This window comes from Carettochelys insculpta, chromosome 1 (genome assembly GCF_033958435.1).
Source record: "Carettochelys insculpta isolate YL-2023 chromosome 1, ASM3395843v1, whole genome shotgun sequence".
NCBI lineage: Eukaryota > Metazoa > Chordata > Testudines > Carettochelyidae > Carettochelys > Carettochelys insculpta.
Window position 1 is genome coordinate 55,420,410 of NC_134137.1, and position 23,708 is coordinate 55,444,117.

The 23,708-nt window shown below is 40.4% G+C and overlaps 1 protein-coding gene across 8 annotated transcripts in view; it reads left to right on the forward strand.

Annotated features, from left to right (window-relative positions):
• NBEA (neurobeachin) overlaps positions 1 to 23,708 on the forward strand; it is a 776,083-nt gene that overhangs the window by 474,366 nt on the left and 278,009 nt on the right. For all 8 annotated transcript variants that reach the window (XM_074986506.1, XM_074986516.1, XM_074986543.1 and 5 more), the window contains one exon: positions 6,213 to 6,356. In XM_074986506.1, coding sequence (XP_074842607.1) covers positions 6,213 to 6,356 — 144 coding nt within the window. The remainder of the gene's footprint in view (positions 1 to 6,212; positions 6,357 to 23,708) is intronic.

Consider the following 23,708-nt stretch of genomic DNA (forward strand, 5'->3'; position numbering starts at 1 on the left):
GTTCTCATGCTACCAGCAATATACTTTTGCTGATTTATGAGAAGATAATTACATTCATAAATAAATATTTTAGTGAACTGGAATTAGTGTGCAGTTGTACCCCACTGTTACTCTGGGGGAATTTCACTTCTCATGAAGGTGAGAAATTTCTGTAATGTATACTTCCTCCTGCCACGCTCTCAGTTCATCTCCATCATGTTCTAAAGCACTGTCATTACCCTAGCATCAAGATGCTTCAAAGGAGTGTCTGCTTGTGGCAGTTGATGCTAAATAATGTGTCTTATGATAAAGTTAAATGTATAGAAAGTTTTAATTTAGCTCCTAGAACTCAATGTACTTGTGACCAAAACTAGATTGAAAGACTTCTGTACTACATTGCTCTATCTTTCCAAACTCTGTCTCCGGTCATTTTTGAAGAATTTTATTTTTAAAAATGTTGTATTTAATTGGATATTTGAAGCCTTTCACCTCTTGATCATTGGTTCAAATTTATACGAGGTCAGCAGTAACAGTAAGTTGTTGACATCTAGTAGATATTAAGAGGTCAATGCAAAATGAGTTCATGGTCTTGCTCCAGTTGCTCAGGTGACATCATAATAACTATCATTGCAGCTGATGCTAATTGGGACCTTCTGAGCAGTCTCAACAGTAGTAATTGAAATGACACAGAAAATAGAGAGAAGTATCAGAGAGGTAGCCATATTAGTCTGTAGCTTCGAGAACAACAAGAAGTGTTGTGGCACCTTATTGACTAACAGATATTTTGGAGCATAAGCTTTCGTGAGCAAAGACCACCACAAAGCTGTCTTTGCCCATGAAAGCTTATGCTCCAAAATATCTGTTAGTCAATAAGGTGCCACAAGACTTCTTGTTGTTATAGAAAATAGAAACACTGCCCTTTAGTCTAGTGTGAGGCAAAATGTTCCTACTTCCTGGGCCATATCTGTTCACTGGATGAACAGTTGGACTTCAGTCTTCAAGGTTGTTATCCCATTAGCTTACATCTACTTTAAGATAATATTCAGAATTTTAGGATGAAATCCTGACCCCGCTCAAGTCAATGGGAGTTTTGCCATACCTGCAAATAGAAAACAAATGTCTAAATTGTACTGCATCTAGAGACTCTGTGTTCATTTGTAATTCTGTCAACCAAATTAAGAAATGCTAAATTCTAGATTATGATATACAGTACATCAACTTTAGTCACTCTGTTTGGAATGGTGTAATCCATAGACAGAAAACCCCAAAGAAGTTTTGCAATGCTGTATATTCAAAAGGAAGCTAGTGAGTGACTGTGTATCCATCAATAAGGTACATTACTAAGATGAATATCTATGAGTCCAAACGGGGATGTATAAATGTAAGTCAGGATGTATGGGATAGTTAACCTTTTTATTAAAGTTCCCTTGAAAAACTGGAGAACAGTAGCTGAAAGCATATTGGCATTGGGAACTGCTATGAGTCTGTCTCTGGGGGAGAAACAGCTTGTGGTTTGTCTCAAATTGTGAAAGTTTAATTTTGCTGAGCTTACAATATTATGTAAAGGGTACCAGAATGTAGCATGCTTTGTCTGGACTAGCCATCTCCAGTTCTTTCAAATAAATTTCATTAATATTTTTATACTTCTTTTGAGGAGAGTTAATCACCCTTATAATTTTATCATTATAATCAAGCTAATATGAGTACAGTTTTGAGGATTATGTAAAACACATTGTGCCTCTCTAAAATGAAAGATGCCTTGAATAGCTGACACTTTAAGGAGACGAAAATGGATGTAGTTGGGGAGAAGGGTTATAACATACGATATGTAATTTGGATGTGTTGTCTTGGTACCAACATTTCTATTTTATTTTATTTTATTTTAAGAAAACAATCCCCTTTCAGCTTTCCTTTTTCCTCTGTCCCCTGGAGGTATGATATGGTCACATCTCATTGCTCTCCCTTATTAAATATATCCCCTTAGTGTCTCACTCATCCATCATGTCCCTCCTTTGCTTATGACTTAATGAAATAATTATGGGAAAATAGAAAATACCCTTGAAGTGCCAGATTCCTAACAGTGACTCTTCACTTTGTCCTTGTCTCCACTCTGGGGTGGATTGACACTGTGACAATCAATCCACCAGTGGCTGATTTAGCAAGTCTATTAAAGATGCACTAATTCGACTTCCGATCACTCTCCTGTTGAGTCTGGTACTCCAGCAGAATGAGGTGATCATGGAAAGTTGACAGGAGAGGATTTTTTCTATTGACCCTCTGAAGTGTTAACCCTGTGGCACATAGGTCTAAGCTACTTTGGTTTGATTTATGCAGGGCCATAACAAGGGTGAGGTGAGTGAGTGACTCACCTCAGACGCCACAGCTCAGGGACACAGTTAAGATTCCAGCAGCACCACTTTTAAAAGCTGTCTGGGTGGCTCTGTCCGAGCCACATATGGCTCTGTAAGGAGCCATTTACAGCTTGGGACACTGCCGCCATCCGGCCAACTTCTTCTCTACTCTCTGCCCTGCCCTGCCCTGCCTTGCTTTGCTAGCTAATGGAACTCAGTTTAATTGGTTTATTGGCCAGCCATTAAACTCATTTAATTGAGTTCCGTTAATAGAAACAGCCAGTGCTATAGGTGGGGGCAGAGGGAGCCACACGGAGGAGGCAGCAGCAGCGGCAGTGGTGGTGGCAGCCTAGTGAAGGAGCAGCAGGGGCAGCAATGGCACTGGAACTCAGTTGCGCATGTGAGGTAGGGTGGGCCAGGGGGTGCGGGTAATCAGATTGGCTTCGGCTGAGTGTGGGGTTTAAGCCAGCAAATAGGGGGAGGGAAGTGGTTTGTCTGGGGCTGAGCGTGGGGTTTAAGCCAGGGGATGGGGGAGGAGAGCAGTGTGGCTGGGGCTGAGTGTGGGGTTTAAGCCAAGGGGTGGGGGGAGTGGTTTGGCTGAGGCTGAGTGTGGAGTTTAAGATGGCGAGGAAAGTGATTTGGCTGGAGGTGAGTGGGGTTTAAGCTGGGGAACAGGGGGAGCGGTTTGGGGCTGTACTCGTTCTTTTTGTTCATAATTACTTACTTAAGGAAAATTCTGATATCTGTATAAACAAGGCTTGCATTTTTACACATTTATGCTGCCAAATTAAGGCTTATTTTATGTGCAGAATGTAAAAGTTTGTTGGTTGTCTACAATTAACTTGCTTAACTGCCAACCATTGTGCCATTCTGTACTTGTTTTATAGTGAGTCAATAGTTAGAACTTCACATGAAAGATTTTTAACAGTCAGCGGGGTGGTGTGGGGCTGAGAGGAGTTCAGGCATGGGGTAGGGAGGCAGGTTTGGGGCTATTTTGTGTTTGGCCCCCAGAACATGTAAAAAATTGCTATGTGGCGCCCATAAAACTTACTTTGTCCAGGTGTTCCCAGAGCAAGGTGTGTAAGGTAAAATAAATCAACTTTTCATTGGTTGTGGATTTAGTGTGCATAGAAAAATGAGAAATACTTCCAATGTGATTAACTGGTTAATCCAGTCAGGATGGATTTTAGGTGAGGGAGCATGTTTTTTTTTGGTAAAATAAATTTCAGACTTTGGATTCCCCTTTCCCCCTTCAACTGTTTGTTGGTTTCCTTGCCTTCAGAAAGCCTGTTCTGAAAAGCAGTTGGGTCAGAACAAAACATGCGTGACACTTAACATTCTTGGTGATACATCTGAAGGGTGAAAGACACAAACCATTTTTCTGATTCATCTCCATGCATAATCTTCTGGGCAGCATTTTTCAAAATATGAATCCTAATGCAAAATACAATTTTAAAAATTGTTGTGTAACATATAATCATAGACTCATGGAAGATTAGGGTCAGAAGAAGGGTTGAAAAGTCCATCAAGTCATATAGGAGCAATTCTGAGGGCTCGGAGCAACTGAATTCATGTAGTCTAAACCCCTGCTTAAAACGGGACCAACTTAACTAAATCGTCCAAGCCAGAGATTTGTCATGTCTGGCCTTAAAAAACCCTCTGAGAATGGAGATTCCACCGCCTCTCTAGGTTACACATTCTGGTGCTTCACTGCCCTGCTGCTGAAATAGTTTTTCCTAATACCCTACCTAGACCTCCCCCCCTGTAATTTGAGACCCTGGCTTCTTGTTCTGTCCTCTGCCACAACTGAGAATAGCCTAGTTCCCTCTGTGGAAGCCCCCTGCAGGGAGCTGAAGACTGCTATCAATCCCCCTCCCCTCACTCTTCTCTTTTGTGGACTACATAAGCTGAAATCCCTCAGCCTCTTCTCATAAACCATGTGCTGCAGCCACCCTGCCACCCCGCATTATTTTTATCACCCTCGACTCTCTCCAATGCATCCACATTCTTTCTGTAATACAGGGCCCAAATCTGGATGTACTATTCCAGATGTGGCCTCACCAGTGCTGAACAGAGGGGAATAATCACTTCCCTTGATCTGCTGGCACTGGTCCTACTTATGCAGCCCAGTATGCCGTTAGTATTCTTGGCTACGAGGGCGTACTGTTTGTTCATATCCAGCTTCTCATCCAGTATAATGCCCAGGTCCTTTTCTGCAGAACTGCTGCTTAGCCAGTTGGTTCTCAATCTGTAGCAGTGCTTGAGATTCCCCACCCCACCCCCGCCCCCAAGTGCAGGAGTCTGCACTTGTCTTTGTTGAACCTCATCAGAGGGATGCTGAAAAATAATATAGAAAATTAATTATTTTAAGACAGCTGCTAAGCTGTCTTCATTCATGCCTCACACCATGTCAGCACCCTTGGCCACACCAAGGACAGTCATCTTCAACCACTCCTTTTCCATAGGGGCACATCTTTCCTTAGGGGTGCATCTTTTTCAAACTGGTATAGTAAAATAATATGCTTTGCAACAAAGATTTTGTCCGATTTCTAAAAAGATGTTTCTTTTATGAGGTCCGTGGTAACATCAGTGTGGCAATCCCTTAAACATGTGTTTCCAATTTTCAGGATAACTATTTTAACCGGGAGTGTGAGCCATTTAAAGGCTATTGTATGTAAGTTTAAGAACTGAAGCAGGAGAAAGTTAACTCCTTTGAGTTTATTGTATGGTCAAGTCAATGTGTCCATCCTTCGAACATATGTTTCAAATTTGCAAGATAACTATTTTCAGTAGATTTAAGTTATAAAGATGACAGAGATTTGAATGCCTCAGAAATTTCATCAGAGATTCAGAGTTCTAAATATCAGGCGTTAACGCTGTTGCCAAACGTTTCATCTGCAACTAGTTTGAACCTTCTACTGTTAATTCATGAATATAATCTGACCGAATTTTATCTACATTTGGAAATCGCTCTGTGAATATTTCTCTGCTTGCCAGTGACTGTGGCTTCTTGTGAAAGAAGCTTTAGTAAACTAAAAATTAATGAAGAACTACCTTTTGAGCATTCGTGGGTCAGGAGAGATTATCAAATATGTTCATCTTATCAACAGAACACAAGGTTATGAATAATATTAATTTCAACACAATTATTGATGAGTTTGCCTCATTAAAAGCACACAAAGTACAAGTATAAAAATACTTAATAGTAGCTGACGGTGATATCTTCTTAATTATATGTATTAATATATAGATTACATGCTTAGATTATATTATAATTATATGTATTAAGACATACATATTTTCCCTTTTTCTGTAAAAATAACTACTATGAATACATAAACATGAGGGGTGTAATTTTATATTTTTGCCTGAAGTACAAAATTAGCTAGTTGCAGCACTGGAGTTATGTTACTAATGTAATTCAAATTCCATAGCTTAGATTGACTTGCCCTTGGAGTGTAGACCTGCCTTTAGAGAGCAACTGGTCAGGACCACATCTGGGAGGTATAGTGAGGCAGGACTCTCAAAATGAAAGAACAGGTTCTGTTACATGCTTCTCCACTTGGGGAAGCTGAAGGAGAAATATAGAAGACAAGAAAATATGAATAATTGAAAAGAAGGAAAAGTGTTTAAGAACTAAAACCCTGTTGCAAAGTCACAATTTATTCAGAAAGACAGACTGGGGATATACAATCCTTGTTAAAAGTTTCATATAAAGTATATGTTTCAAATATTCTGTGTTTTTAAAAATAAGCGTAAAAACAATATTCTTTTTCTTTTTAATGTACAGGACTTTATGGTAGCAAAATAGTTGACATTTTGGTGTTAAATATAAAAAAAAATAAACTCACTAGGCTCACAATATTTTTAACTTCCATTTAGGCACTGAAGAAGATGTAGTAAAGTCAAAGAAAACATTCCGAAGTCAGGCTGTGGTAAATCAGAATGCAGAAACTGAGCTCATGCTGGAAGGAGATGATGATGCTGTCAGTCTGCTCCAAGAGAAAGAGATTGACAATCTTGCAGGTAATTTTTTATCAATAAAGTGATGTTGACAAATGGATGTTGGCTGTCTATATTGACAATATATAGACTTCTAATAGTTCCCACAAAAGTAGTGACAATAAATTACTTGTATTCTGGGTCCAAAAGATGTTCTATTACTGGGAGTTAAAGTAACTAATTAAGTTATAAGTCCTTTCACAATGGTATTCTGTCAGCCAAGAGTGGGGTTAAGCAAAGGCCTAAGCACTGTTCTTTCTGCACCTTATTGAACTTCTAGAAGATCACAGGAGTTGAAATAAGGAGGGAAACTATTCCCAGAACCCATTTTTAAGTCAGGAGATTGTGAAGTATATTTCAGTTTCCCTAGTTTTCACAGCCACTTCTCTAAGTAAAGGGTAAGTTGTTGAGGAGACTATGTTCCTGCATTCTCCCCTGAAGCCATCTTTACATGAGGTCAGAGGGGCTATAACGCAGTATGAGCTTTCTACCACAGTGACAAGATAGAAAAGGGGAGGCTACAAACAGGGATTGAAAAGGGATGAAGCTGAACAGGGGTGAAGCTGCAACTAAAAAATTAACATTGTTGGTCAGAATGTCAGATGGGAGCATGTACCAGCACATTCCATAGAAGTGGTGGTGTGTGGCCAGGTCTTAGATTTATTCCTGGACTTGTGTTCTGATGAGTTCTTGCACGTTCTGCATTGAAGCACCATGTTACTTGTTGTGGAAGATATGTGAAATAATGACACTTTGAAAGTTAATATATTCTCGAGTGTGTTGTCTCACATGGAATGAAAATACAAGAAATGTAGTAGAAATGAGATATGTATTAAAAGATGAACTTTACTATGGAAGATATACTTGTTGATTTGCATTGTGACTAGGAAAATGGCGATTTTGTGACGTATTCAAGGAGAAAGCATGAAACATCATTGGATTTAAGATAAAATTCTCCTTATTCCAGTACTTTCTTCTGCCATCACAACCACAGGGCTGGATAAAGAGAGGAGCTTTAAGAGCTGCAGTCCCAGGCTTAAGGAGGACCCACAAAAAGATCTCCAGGCCACTAAAAGTGGTGATCTTTTTGCAGAGCCCTAGGCAACAGCCACTGAAGCCCCTATGTTCCAGCACTGCCTGGCGTGATGGGGTGGAAAGAATGCAGTTCTGCACACTGGCTTTCTTACCCTCATCCCTGCAGGGCTGGAGCTGTCAGGGCCAAAAGCTATAACTGCACGTTCCCCTTGCCTGCAGTCTCCACTCCTGTATCTCCAATTGTCCACAATGCCCACCTAATGGGATCAGAGGGGTGTGGTGCCTGCAGACGTGCAGTACAAATGCAGAACCACCTGCCCACCACCCTCCTCTCCTTCCCTGTGGCCTACAACACCAAAGGGGAGCTGCTCCAGGTAAGTACCACACACTCCAATCCCCTGCCCCAGCCCTGAGCCTCATCCTACACCCTAACTCCTGCCCATACCCTGCACCCCCACCCCAACTTCCTGGTCTGAGTTCCTTCCTGCACCCTAAATCCTGCCCAGACTACATACCCCCACCACAACCTCCTGTTCTCAGGCTCCTCTTGCACCCTTACTCCTGCCTAGATCACACGCCCCCACCCATACCTGCTTCCCTGATCCACTTCCTGAATATTAACTCCCTTAGAGATCCTGCAGGCCTGCCCTGAGACCTCTTCTGCTTGCCAAAGCCTTTAGCTCCAGCTTGGAGTCCCCTCTTGCACCGAAAACACTTCATCTCCAGCCCCCTCCCCCTGCTTCAGAACCCATGCCCCCCATTGGAGCCCTCACCCCTCCTATACCCAAACCCCTGTATCAACCCGCTGCCTCCCCCCTCACACACACACACTCAGAACCACTCAAAAATCTAACAGCCCTGGGTCTCCAGGAGAGTTAGTCTGGTCCTGCACAGGCACTGGAAATTTGAAGCCAGAAATTGGATTGATCGTGAATGACAAAAAAAAATAATGAATGATGTTAGTCTAGTGGTTTGAAATTAATATGAAAAAGCACTCCTGTTGGGACCAACTAATAAATGATATAGTCATCAACAATCAGAATGGCAGCTCAATATGTATGTTTATAAATGTGCATTTTTGCCTATCATTGACAACTTTCTATTTCATCCTGATAAATTAGTCAGTGTAGACAATTAATGTGATAATTTAATCCACATTCCTTTGGTAGATTTCATTTAATAACACAAATATTAATTAGAGGCACCTCTGATTTTCATCCTGTCAACTTTGACATACACCCCAAATAAATACTTCTGTGCAATTGATATTGTTTAAAGGCAATAGTATGCAACTACATAGAAATGTTGATTGAACCTGCATGGTGATAATGCTGTTATGTATTTTAAAGTTCTTTATAGTCCCCCTGCAAATTGTACTCTCTTGTACATAGTTGACACTGTCTTACTGCTCAAAACACTGAGATGCAAAGTATGCCCCATGACTTTATCCTTCTTTGAGAGACTGACATTTCTGTGGGAGAGTCCTGTGTTTTTGTTAGAGATGCCTCCCTCAGATTAATACGGCTATGAATTTAGCCCTTTCCCTATAATAACATTTCTCCATGTACTCCAAGGTGAATTGCGACCCAATTTCAATGTGGTTGTCAGAGCTGTCTTAAACTTGCTTGGGCGTAGGGCCAAACTTCATGTCTCACCGCCTGGTGCTGAAGTCGAAACCTGGGAACATCAGCCCTGGGTAGTACGATTCATGTTATAGACCCCCTGTTTGGGGCTGAAGCCCTTGGGATTTGGCTTCATAAAATCATAGAACCATAGAGCAATAGAATTAGAAGGGACATTGAGGGGTCATTGAGTCCAGTCCCCTGCCCTCACCGCAGGACCAAGTACTGTCCAGACCATCCTTGATAGACTTCTATCTAACCTGCTTTTAAATATCTCCAGTGATGCATAGTAACAGAGAGGTAGCCATGTTAGCTGGTGTCTTAACAAAACAAGAAAGCAATCAAGTAGCACTTTAAAGACGAACAAAATATTTCTTAGGTGATGAGCTTATTTAATAGGTGATGAGCTTTCATGGGGAAGACCCACTTCTTCAGATCTGGAGCTAGTGCGGTACTGGAAAGCTCATCACCTAATAAATAATTTTGTTAATCTCTAAAGTGCTGCATGACTGCTTTTTTGTTTTGTTCCAGTGATAAAGATTCCACTAACTCCCTAGGAAATGTATTCCAATGTTTAACCACCATGACAGTAAGGAAGATTTTCCTAATGTCCAACCTAAACCTCTCTTGCTGCAAATTAAGCCAGTTTCTTTTTGTCCTATCCTCAGAGGCCAAGGAGAACAAAATTTCTCCCTCCTCCTTGCAACGCTCTTTTAGGTACTTATGAACTGCTATCATGTGTACTCTCAGTCCTATATTTTCTAAACTAAATAAGCTCTCATAGCTCATGTTCTCTAGACCTTTAATCATTCTTGTCTCTCTTCTCTGGACCACATATTTAGCTTGTGGTCCTCTATGACCCTGGGATCCCTTTCTGCAGCACTCTTTGGTAGACAGTCACTTCCCATTCAGTATGTGTGAAACTGATTATTTCTTCCTAAGTGGAGTACTTTGCTTTTGTCCTTATTAAACTTCATCCTATTTACCTACGACCATTTCTCCAGTTTGTCCAGATGATTTTGAATTCTGACCCTATCCTCCAGAGCAACTGCAACCCCTCCCAGCCTGGTATCATCTGCAAACTTACTAAACATACTCTCTATGCCAATATTTAAATCGTTGATGAGGATATTGAACAGAACCAGTCCCAAAATAGTCCCCTGTGGAACCCCCCTTTTTATGCCCTTCCACCTTAGGTGATGGGGTTCAGGGTTTGGCTTTTTCCCTTCCACCCCTAGAGCAACAATATTTGAGTAGTCACAGGCTAGTATCATTACTAGAATCATCTAGTAATTGTTATTGTCAGAAGGAAGTTGTGATGCAAAGAAGTTTGAGAACCCCTGCCCTCCATAATTCAAATCTGGATTATGGATATTGTTACAATGTAATGACTTAGTGCCAGGAAATCTGCTTTAGAAATGTCTGCACTTTGCTTGAATGCTTGCAAGATTTTTCCATAAGCAAATCTGAATGTCATAAACACATCAGTGCCATCTTCTAATATGTTGATCTCATCATCTTTGGCCCATTGTATAATACCAGGTAGTGTCTCAACTGCACCATCAAGGACTTCAGAAGTATTACTACCTCTTGGTTAGTCTCCTTTCTGCAGTCGCCACTCCTAGTTGGACAAATACTGCCATACCACATAATATAGGGGAAGATTTCTGCCATATTAAAGTAGTAGCAAGAAATGCAGCAGCAGTATACACGTTCCTCCCCCTGCCCGCAACAATTAACCTCCCATCATTTCATTTTTTACCCTCACGCTAACTCAAAACCTTGAAACTAAGTCAGCAATAGAGAGTAGGGAGAGAGCAGCAGAGAGAAAACAAATGCAGGAGTTAATTGTCGCAAAACATCCCCCTGATGCTGTGTCAGCTCCACTAATCTCTAGAATTATTTTACTGCGTGATTTTGCAATAGATAAGAAAATCGTTTTCCACACCCCCTCATGCTCCCAAGGAGATTCCAAAACACAACTTAAATCAAGAAAGACAACTGCTAGGTGTTTTTCTGAATGAGAAAAATGAGAACTCCCAGGCCTGTCAAGTCCAGACTCTTCCCCACCCACCACAAAGAAGCAAGATCAGCCATTCTCTCTTTAATTGGTAAACAGGAGAAATGTAGTTCTTTTTTGTAAAAATTCAGCTTTTCTACACCTCTCACCCACATGGACCTAGAAACATATCAGCTTGTTTTAGTGATTGAGGGTATGTCTACAGTGCAAGAAAATGCATGTGGCTGGCCCAGGTGAAGCAACATGGGCTTGCAGTGCTCAGGCTATGGGACTACAAAATTGCAGCATGGCCATTCAGGCTCAGGCAAGAGCTTAAGAGCTAAGACATAAGGATGATTTTAATCTGCCAAGTATCCGGTTTTCAAGTGAAACACTGGATCAAAAAGGGAACACTGGTGGTACTGACCAGTCAGCAGTGCTAACTGATCTGTCAAAAGTTTGGCTGGTCATAGTTGGGATGGCAGGCTCCTTGCCAAGCTACACATGGCTCCCAAGAAGTAGCCAACATGTCCCTACAGTTCAGGGACAGCCATGGGGGCTCCACAGATTGCTCCCATCCCAAGTGCCATCTGTGCAACATCCATTGATGAGGACCTATGGGCAGTGGAAGCTGCAGAAGTGGTGCTTGGAAGTGGGGGCTGTGCACAGAGCCTCATGGCCACCCCTCCACCTAGAAGTGGGAGGGACTTGTGGCCACTTCCTGGGAGATGCCTGAGGTAAATGCCACGCAGTGCCCCCAGTTCTCTGCCCCAGTGCTGAGCCCCATCCTGCACCCAACTGCCTGCCTCCAAGTCAGAATCCCTGTCCGACCCCTCACCCCACATCACTTCTTGCACTCCATCCCCCAGCCCACAACCCTTCTTCTGCACTCCAAACCCCTTTCCCCATCCTAGAAGCCCCTCCTGCACCGCAAACTGCTCCTTCCTGGCCCCACCCCAGAGCCTATATTCCAGCCAGAGACCTCATTCCATCCACTTCCTGCACCCCAACCCTCTATCCCAGCCTGGAGCACCCTCCCACACTCCAAACCCCTTGGCCCCAGCTCAGATTCCCCCCCTGCAAACCAAACCCCTCAGCCACAGCACCAACCCAAAGCCTGCCCCTCCAATCAGAACCCTTATCATAATGTAAGTTTTCTATCATTTATTGCTATTAGCAGTTAAGAGTGAAGTACATTATCTTTCTCTTTATATGCTATGGGTAGAACTGATTGGGAATTTTCCATATGCATGATTTTCTGATGAAAAATTCAGTTTCTGATTAATCTTAATGTTATGATTTGACCCAAATCAGAATATTTCGTTTCTGAACTAACCTGAATTGTTTCAAGTTCTTTCAACTAAATATTAAACTGCATTGCCCATCAGTGCATTGCATTATGGGAATGGGTCCCCATTCTCTCTTACTGGCTATGCTCTCCGCAAGGGTGCCATTTGAGGAAGCTGGGGGGACAGCAGCCATGCATCCCAGGACACCACTTGCTCTTCTTCCCATTTCCCTGACTATCTGGGAGTGAAGGGAAAGTACTTGTCTTGTGGGAATCACTCCCCTGCCTCTCCCCTCACAAGCCAGGAATGAGAGGCATGCACACAAGCCAGGTACTTTCCTCTCGTTCCCTTTAACAGGTCACACACAGGCTCCTCAGCTTTGGGCACCTTTTGAAGTCACAAACCAGTCGGAGACCGTCTTCTTTTACAAGCATCATGTCAGCTCCCACCACCTTCTATATACAAAGGTTGAGCACAGTCGCTCAAGGGCTGCTAGCTCCTGCAGCTAGCTGGGGAAGCACAGCCTACTACTTCCTGGCTCCTTCCCTTTCTGTCTCCCTCCTTTTCTCTCTCTACTTTCTTCCTGCCAGGCTTATACAGCCCTGTAGCTAAGGAAGCCTGCAGCTGTTCCCCATTTACCTCTGTAGTTTGGACTTACTCAGCCAGCTTCCATTCCCTTTCTGTTGCAGCTGGCGAGGTGGAGCTCTGGCTTGCTGTGAGCCAGCAGTCTGTCACACTCCCTGACACTCAGGGGAATGGGAATAAGCACATGTGGTGTCCCGATATGCATGGCTGTTGCCACCTGCCCTCCTGAAATGGTGCCGTTGGCTCTCTGGAGAACTGAATCTCTCCTACTACAGTTCAGATTGCCATCTAATCAATCTACACAGTGTATCATGGGATCCATGATTCCAAATGCATTATGAGATACACAGTCTAGCTAGGGCTCACAGCCCATACATGAAACTGGGGATCTCAGACTTCCAAGCCACAACTCTCCTGAGGTAATGCACCACCATGGGAAAGTGCAGTTTAATACTGAAATAATTTTAAATGAAGCATGTCAAAACAGTTCAAACCCCCAAAAATTCTGACTTGGGGAATATCAAAATATTTTCTTTTGATCAAAAATGTCAAATGAAACGTTCTGATTTTCCAAACTGGAATTTGTGAGAATTCCATTCTATGTAAACATAGAGATTTTTTTTTCTCAATGTGTGATGAAATCAAATACTGAAATATAGGAATTTCCCAATCAATAGAAATTCTGCATTTCACTCCACTCTTAACTATGCATGAAGTTGTACAAAGTTACAAGTACAGCAATAATCCCTTATCATGATTTATTTATATTACAATAATAATTTAGAGCTATCATGCTGAAGACTAGGGTTGTCAATGTATTTTAAAAGTTAGGGACTATTTTCTTAGAATTCGTGGTTCAGCCCTCTTCTTGGTGGCGGTAGTAGTTGAAGTAATATTAATATTAGTATTATTAATTAGTAGTAACCTACATTCACCACGAGTATTTCTTCTTGCTTTTGGCAGCACTCAGCCATGCCCAGTCTTGCTCAGAGATGAAAAAATAAGGGACATCCCTTGCAGTAAGGGACTGTTGATAATCCTGGAAGTCTGTTGGGCTTGGCACAGTACAAATACTGACAAACCCTTCCCTGAAGAGTTTCTCTGTGAAGCAGTCCCTGAAAACCATGGATTTGCAGCAAGGTGCTACTAAGGATCAGATTGGAACCGCTGATCCTTTAAATCTGATGATTGGTACAGCTCGATTTTCAGATCTCCCATTTAGATTTCAAAGTTTGCCACTGAAAATAACATTTTTATTTGCAAACTGAACACATTTGATCTGGAAATTGTTGATACACAGTACATCTAGAATTCTACAGTGTCATTTATTTCTGTTTTTCAGATGAGACATACATAAGACTATCTTGATTCAAAAATGTACTGGTTTAACTTGAAGCCAATATAAAAAACAAGTTACTTAAATGGGTCTATAACCATGCATGGACATTCTGAATTCAATTTAAACCTGGCTTGTATTGATTTAGTTTGACTCAGTAAAGAATCGAGTTAAACCAGATCAATATAAACCAAGTAAAAATAGAATTAAGAGTGCCCACACAGGGTTTTGGACACGTTTAACTCAATCAGTTTCTTAAACACATTTTATTAAAACAGTGAATATAGAGCAGCATTAGTTATTAGAAAACCTTTCAATTGAAAAATATATATATTGATTTGCAAAGTTAAAACAAAGGTGAAAAATGCTAAAAAAAAGTTTAAACAGATTATGGGCCCAATCTTTCATATAGACATGAGAGGTCCATACGTGTCTTGCATTCCAGAGACTTTTTCATAGCTTTTTATTAGCTATACTGCACAAATCATTGTAAAACATATGTGTGTAAATTACAAATGACATAAAATTTTTACATTGTTGTGTTCTGGATCTTTTTAGCCTTTGGATAGTCCTAGCATTCCATATGTCACCATAAGGATAACTTAGATTGACTCTTGTTCAGAATTTTTTTTGCTTTAATTAGTACCAGTGTTTTAGTGGATTTCATTACTCACGTAGAATTACTTCCTTTTCTGTGATAGTGCTAAAGAAAAGTTGTGCTTAGTTTAAGTATTTTCAATTGCAGAAGTGTTTTAACAGGTGTAGTCAAATATCAAAACTTTTATTTTTATTTTCTTAGTATTTACATATTAAATATTTTACCATTTTCTATTTCAATTTTAGCTCCTTTCCTTCCCAGGCTGTTTACATCAAGAGGCAAGTCGCTTGTTTATGAAAACTAATCACTAAGCCCAGTTTATTGTAGCCAGTTTCTAATAGTAAATTATGATTTGATAGTATTTCAATCAAACCATTTGTAGTTAAGTGGCAATCCCTAACTTCTATATACTTAGTAGTTTTTTTTTCTTTTCCATTTTCTAATGTTGTAATTTCATGTAGGAGCCTAAATATACAAATTTACTAATAATTTGTTCTATTCTCTAAATGAATGCTTTCATAATTAAGTTATGTTATTTCATGATAAGTTTATACTTACAATGCGGAATGTGTATTAACCGATAATTAGTATTGTTCTTGTAACCTTTTAAAAACAAACAAGAAATTAAAGAACAGATTAAAATAAATTTCAAACCATTTTGATTACATGAGGTTAAATTTTAGGAATATATTCAGACCCCTGCTGCAGGTATACAACTCTCAATGACTTCAAAAAGAGCTGTGAGCACCCATCTGAGGGCAGAATTTGTGTGAATTTGGAAAGATTCTGTGTCCCATGATGGGAGGGGTTAGATCACAGAAATCCCCTTGGAGTTGTCCCCCTAGTGTGCTGATCCAGTTGCCGATGCCTTCCTTCCTGCCCTCTGGAGCTCTCTGCTACCATGTCCTGCCGGGGCAGAAGCTCTGATCTCTCCCAGGCAAGACACAGAGCTGGGATTACCAGTCCCCTGCAGAACAACATAGACACTGAACCAGCTTACCTCTGGGAGGACATAACTGTAAGGCCACTGACAGAACCCAGGAGACCAACCCCCAAATAGACCAAAACCCCAAATAAATCCATTTTACCCTGTGACCTTAGAGATGTTTGCCCCCTGTATCAATTAAAGAGAGATGTATACAACTGTTGCTTCCCCCTCTGGTAAAAATGATTTGCACTGGGCTTGATAATAAACAAGCATTTTTATTAAGTATAAACAAGTAGGATTTAAGGGACTGCAAGTGAAAACAGACAGATGAAAATAAGTTGCTAACTTAAAATAAATAAAAGATGCCAGCTAATTCTTATACACTAAGGAACTTGTTTCATGCAAATTCTTATCTTAGACTTATCTTTTTCTTACCTAGGCCCAGCAGCTTTGCCTTCACCCTTCTACTACAGTTGCTTGTTTACAGGTTTCTCCATATGCATTCTTTTAGGGTGGGGAATTAATTTCAAAAGTCAAATGAAGACCAAGACCTGACTGATTTCCATTTCTTAAATAGACTTTCTTGCAGGATTGGAACGCTCTGTTCAGTCTCCCCAGACCATGGAAAAGTACTGGATTCAAGATGGAATCCAGTACCAGGAGGCATGGTCAGATGTCTTTCTAGGACACAGCCACAGTTTTATAAGAAAAACAGAGCCATTCATAGGTCATTGGTTTGAGTATTGAGTCATTAAGTTCCTAAATTATTACGAATGGCCCTCACTAGTGCATTTCTAACAAATAAAAAAATTCACACTTGATATTTCTAACTTCACATACAAGAATGATACATACACAAAAACAGGATATACAAATGCAGCAGATAGCAACTCATGAATGAGATGACTCATGAATCATAGGGTTAGAAGGGACTGCAAGGATCATTTAATCTAACTGCCTGTCAAGGTGCATTAATTGTTGTGTCTAACCATCCAAGACAGATAACTATCCAGCCTCCTTTTGAAATCTTCCTGTGAAGGAGATACCAAAACGTTCCTAGGCAGTCTGTTTCATTGCCCTCCTGTTCTTACAGTTAGTTTTCCTGAGATTTAATCTAAATCTTCTATGCTATAATTTGAACCCAGTGTCTCTTATTCTGTCCTCTGTGGCAAAAGAGAAATATTTTCTCCATTTTTTGATGTCTCTCGAGTCTTTGAAGACTCCTGTCATACCCCTACTTAATCTCTTGTTTTCCAAACTAAACATACCCACTTCCTTCAGCTTTTGCTCATATGGTTTACATTCCATCCCTTTGATAATCTTTGTCTCTTGCCTCTGGATCCTTTCCAGTTTCTCTATATCCTGTCTGTACTTTGGTGACCAAAACTGGACACAACACTTCAGCTGAGGCCTAACCAGTGGCAAGTAAACTGGTACTATCACCTCTCTTAAACTAATGCTATTTTAAGTTGCTTTTCTTTTTCATTCTTTCTTTCTTTCTTTCTTTTTTTCCAACAACATCCCACTACTGATTCATTTTGAAGTTATGACCCACATCAACATAAAAGTCTTTTTCAGCAGTGTTGTTGCCAAGCCAGTTTTCCCCCCCATTATTTGGTTTTATATAAAGGTTTCTTCCCTAATTTTTCACTTTATTTTTTGCTTTGATGAATTTTATTTTGCTATCCATAGCCCAATTTATCCAAATTCCTGTGAATTCTAGCACTATCCTTCAAAGTATTGGCAACACCTCCCACTGCCAAATGGCTTTGTGTCATCTGTAAACTTGATCAGTATCAAAACAAAAAAGGAGTAAAGTAGCACTTTAAAGATTAACAAAATAATTTATTATGTGAGCTTTCGTGGGACAGACCTTCTTCAGACCCTAGCCATACCAGAACAGACTCAACATTTAAGGCACAGAGAACCAAAAATAGTAATCAAGGATGACAAATCAGAAAAAAAATTATCAAGGTGAGCAAATCAGAGAGCAGAGGGGTGGGGTAGGGGGTGGGAATCAAGAATTAAATTAAGCCAAGTATGCAAAAGAGCCCCTATAGTGTCCCAGAGATTTGCATCCCTGTTCAAACCATGTGTTAATGTGTCGAATTTGAATATGAAAGAGAGTTCAGCAGTCTCTTTCCAAAGCAGTGTGAAAATTCTTCTTCAATAAGACGCAAACTCTTAAGTCACTAACAGAATGGCCCACTCCATTAAAATGTAGACTAACTGGTTTGTGGATCAGGAGTGTTTTTATGTCTGTTTTGTGCCCATTAACTCTTTGTCTAAGGGAGTTTGAAGTCTGTCCAATATACAAAGCATCTGGGCATTGTTGGCACATGATAGCATATATGATGTTAGTTGAGGAATATGAGAATGTGACCGTGATTCTGTGACTAACCTGGTTAGGTCCAGTAATGGTATCTCCAGAATAGATATGTGGACAAATCTGGCAGCGGGCTTTATTGCAAGAAAAAGTCCCAGGACTGGTGTTTCTGCGGTATAGACTGTGGCTGTTGGTGAGAATCCTCATAAGGTTGGGAGGTTGTCTGTAGGAGAGAACAGGCCTGTCAGCTGTGGCCTTCTGGAGTGTGGAATCCTGATTAAGGATAGGTTGTAGGTCTTTAATAATGTGTTGCAGTGGTTTGAGTGGGGGGCTGTAGGTAATGACCAGTGGTGTTCTGTTCTTTGTTTTTTTGGGCCTATCTTGGAGTAGCTGGTCTCTGGGTAGTCATCTGGCCCTGTCGATTTGTTGTTTTTTTTTTATTTCTCCTAGTGGGTAATTCAAGTTTATGAATATTTGGTAGAGATCTTGTAGTTTTTGGTCTCTGACAGTTGGATCAGAGGAAATGCAATCGTACCTAAGGACTTGACTGTAAACAATGGATCTAGTTACGCGTTCAGGATGGAAGCTAGAAGCGTTTAGGTAAGTATAGCAATCAGTGGGTTTCCAGTAGAGTGTAGTACCGATTAGGCCATCCTTGATTTGTACTGTAGTGTCCAGGAAATGTATCTCTCGCATGGAGTAATCGAGGCATAAGTTGATGGCGGGGTGCAAATTGTTAAAGGATCAGTATGTTCTCTATTCCTACATACAGGTAATTAATAAGGAGGTTAAATAACAGACTCAGAACAAATCCCTGTGAAAATTCCATTTGAGTTCTTACTGCAGTCCAGTATCATTCAATTAATAGTTTTATTGTGATTGTTTTGACTTGATAGTTCTGCTGAGTCACCATTTCTCCTGCTTACTTATCACAATATCATGTGGAACTTTGTCAAAAGCCTTTTGAATTCTAGAGATGTTATGCCCACTACATTCTCCCTATGTGTCTAACCAATTACCCTTTCAAAGAAGGGAATCAAGCTGATTTAGCATCTTTATTCTTAGTAAATCCATGTTCGCTGTTAGTCATCACCCATTCGTCCTCTGGATATTCAAAACTTGAATGCTTTATACATTGCTCTAGAGTCTAGTAGCTTGCCAGATATCAAACTCAAGCTGACTGTCAAAACAAAAAGCAGTCAAGTAGCACTTTAAAGACTAGCAAAATAGTTTATTAGGTGAGCTTTCGTGGGACAGACCCACTTCTTCAGACCATAGCCAGACCAGAACAGACTCAATATTTAAGGCACAGAGAACCAAAAGCAGTAAGCAAGGAGGACAAATCAGAAAAAGATAATCAAGGTGAGCAAATCAGAGAGTGGAGGGGTCGGGGGGGGGAAGGTCAAGAATTAGATTGAGCCAAGTATGCAGACGAGCCTCTATAGTGACTCCGAAAGTTCCCATCACGATTTAAACCATGTGTTAATGTGCCGAATTTGAATATAAAAGCCAGCTCGGCTACTTCCCTTTTCAGAACGGTGCGATAATTCTTCAGTAACACACATAGCTTTCTGTCAATTGTGTTACTGAAGAAGAATTATCACACTGTTCTGGAAAGGGAAGCAGCCGAGCTGGCTTTTATATTCAAATTCAGCACATTAACACATGGTTTAAATTGTGATGGGAACTTTCTGAGTCACTATAGGGGCTCATCTGCATACTTGGCTCAGTCTAGTTCTTGACCTTCCCCCCTCACCCCTCCACTCTCTGATTTGCTCACCTTGATTATCTTTTTCTGATTTGTCCTCCTTGCTTACTGTTTTTAGTTCTCTGTGCCTTAAATATTGAGTCTGTTCTGGCATGGCTCTGGTCTGAAGAAGTGCGTCTGTCCCACGAAAGCTCACCTAATAAACTATTTTGCTAGTCTTTAAAGTGCTACTTGACTGCTTTTTGTTTTGATAGTGTATAGACTAGCATGGCTTCCTCTCTGTTACTATTCAAGCTGACTGGTTTATAATTCCCCAGCTGCTCCTTTTTAAAGCTGGGTACTACATTTTAGCTTTTCTCTGGTCTTCCGGGACATACCCTGTTATCCATGAGTTTGTAAATATTTTTTGCCTTTGGCTTTAAGATTTTCTTGTCTAGTTCCTTCAGTAACCGTGGGTGAATAGCATTGGGCCAACCTGATTTGAATTTATTAAGATTGATCAAAAAATCTCTGATGTATTCTTTACTTATCCCACATTCCTTCCCCTTTATAACTTCACTAGCAGTCCAGACACATGTTGTTTTTTGTGAGACGACTGAAGCAAAGTAGGCATTGAGCAGCTCTGCCTTCCTAGCATCTCCCATTGCTGGCTTACCTTCTCCAGTGAGCAGGGGAACCACAATATCCTTAATCGTTGTTTTTTGTCTGACATTTTAAAGACCACTTCTTGTTGTTCAAATGTTTCTTTCCAGCTGTAACTCATCCTTTGCCTTGGCTTTCTTGGTTAAGTGCTTGTGTAACTTCCATGGTAAAATGCCCCTCATTCTGTTTCCTGTATGTATTCCTTTTGGTTCTAGATAGCTAAAAAGGCTCTGTGTGCTGCCTTATTGGCCTCTTGTGGCTCTTCTTAACTTTACTCTGCATCAGACTTGCTCAATGTTGAGCTTTAGTATTATGGGTTTTTTTTAAGAACTGCCAGCCCTCTTTGATTCCTTTTCTTTCTAATTGTTCTTTCCATAGGATGTTGCCTACTATTTCTCTGGTCAGTTAAAATCTGCCTTTCTGAAGTGCAGCAGCCTTAATTTGCTGTTCTCATGTTCTCTTATCCAAATGATCTTAAATTCTATCAGATCATGATCACTTCCTTGCAAATTCCCAACTGCCTTCACATTATCAAGTAAAGTAATCACTTCTGGCCAAAACAGGTCCAAAATGGATGACCTCTTCGTTGTTTCCTCAGCTTTCTGAATCAGAAAGTTAACCCATGTGCATGCTAAGATTTTGCAGGGCATATTATGTTCTGCTGTGCTAATCTTCCAACAGATAACAAGCCAGTTAAAACCCCCAATTAATACTTGCTCATGCGTGTTAAGTATTCTTGTTACCCACTTGTAACACTTCCTCTTCCTAATCCCCATTGCTGCTGTTCTTTTCCCTAGTTATCCTCACTCAGAGACTCTGAATAGGTCTGTCCCACGCTTCCTTTTGGACCTCAGAGCAACTGTATAGATTCTTGGCATACAGTACAACACCTCTTCCTTTTACTCGATACCTCTCCTTTCAGAACAAGCTGTACCCTTCAATGTTTCTGCTCCAGTCATGGGAGTTTTCTTACAGTGAATAAATTTCATCTGCTCCGTAATGTGCCTGATGACATTTTAATCTTTCAGAACTAACAATTAGAACCAGACAGATTAGCCCGGGCAATATTTTTGATAAGTCTCTAAATAGTGAGTAATATCTGGATATGAAGAGATAAATGAAGATGGGAGTAGATGAAACTCCCAGAATACTTGCGGGGGCCTTATGGGGGCCTGTGGGCAGCATGTACTGAAGTACTTATACAGTCCCAGTCACCATAGAATGAGTGCTTCACAAATCTCACTGAATTTACCTTCACAATAACCTTGTGACCATAAAAAGCATTGTCCCCATTTTATTGGTGTGATTGTTGACCACAAGTTGAGTGACTGACTCACTGACTCTATCTGTGACAGAATGAGGAATTGAATCCAGATCATCTGATTCAGTTCTTTAAATATAAGATGCTTTATCGGGGAGCCATCTGGGATATGGAGAAAACCCCACACTGACTCTTCATGTGTTATGGTGGCAGTAAAGGTTTAGTCAGCAGGAGAAGGGAGAAGAAAGTCAGCACAAAGAGACATTTAGGACCCCAGAATATCAGTATTGAGGTTCCACCAATAAGCTGCACTACTATCAGCTGCACAGGTAGCTGATCTTCAGTCCTGGTCAGCATCCTGACTGGAACTAGTGCAGCTATCTCAACGTTAGGTATGTCTGCACTGCAGTTAAACATAGTGTACCCTCAGAGGCTATATCTGTAGTGGAAATAGACACAGCTGATGTGCTCATGGTACTCAGGCTAAAGGACTGTTTAATTCTGCTGTAGACTTTCATGGTTGGGCTGGAACCTGGGCTTTAGCACCCTGCAAGGTGGAATGATTCCGGAGCTCAGGATTCAACATAAGCCTGGAAGTCTACCTGTAATGAATCAGCCCCCAGCTTCAGCCCAGGTACAGTGAGTCAGCTGGAATGGGCTAGTCATAGTTTTTATTCACCATGTAAACATACCTATAGTGGATGCATTGACTTTTTCCCTGAGCTATGAAAAATGGACTGGGTCATGGGCATTGACCAGTTTGTAGTAATATTAATGAGATATGGGACTTTTCCTTTCCAGATCATCTGTTCAGGAGGGACAAACAAACAAATGTTACAAAAAAAAAAGATAAAACAAACAAAAAATAGCAAACAAAAGTTAATTTTATTTGGTGGCCTATGAAAAATTACATGTGCCTCTCATTTCAGTCATAATCACAGAAATCATTACAATTTTGAAAAAATTCCAAAGAAAATTGTTTTTGAATGTTTTTGTTGAGGAAAAATTGGAACAATTCCAAGCGTATGTTTAAACTATGTAACCTTACCTAAAATAAACAAGTAAATCATTTAACCCTTAAGGGATATTTTCAATTACAAATTTTCAACAAGATCTTAATTTGTTTCTGACAAGCTTTTAGGAGCCTTACGTAGGGCCAGATTCTGTTATAAAGCTGTTTTGCTTTCACAGGTAGGGATACAATTGCAAGATTATGAAGTCACATTAAAAAATAAATATGTAGCTGATGGAAAACCTGAACAGGATTTTTACTGAATTAGTTTTTATACAGTTGTAAACTGAATTTGGGAAGGGAAATTCATTTTAAAATGTATTTGATATCAGTAGAGTTTCTTGTGCCCAAAATGCACAATTGAATTTTCTTTACTAGGTCTCAACTATTTAGATTTTCTGGTAGGTTGTCCACCAAATATAGCTCTATCTTAGCCATTTTTAAAGAATAGTGTAGGGCATCTTTTGATTTCTCTTTTGTCAGTTTCATCAACTTCTCAGTCTAAGCAGTACAGGTTCCATATCTTCACCCATTTCTTAGCCAGTCTGCCATAGTTGTCACTGGCCCTTTACTTTATTGTAGGGATGTATAATCATCTTTATCCTGTGGTTCCAAATGTGGAATGTTTATTAAGACAGATTTGCAGTCTGTGACTGCTGTATATTCAAATTTTGATCCTTAAATCAACATGTAAAGAAGGAAGACGGCAAGCACCTAGTGGGGACATGCAGAATTGTCTGATGGTCAAAGTCTAAATTAAATTAAATTAAAATTGACCTAATTTTGTGGTGTAGACATGGTCAGAGACAGCTTTTTATGTCACTGGAACTTTTGTCTCCTTACCAGATATCCAAGATCCTAAGGGACACCATTTTCTTACTTATGATGAGTGCAGGGTTGTTTTAATATTGTCTCTGCAAATGAACAAGCAAGCAAACCTTCTCTATTCCCCAAGAATCACTGTCTCAAGTCACTCATTATGTCATTGCGTTGTCTGGCCCTATCCAAATTATAGCCTTGCTCATGTTGTCTGAC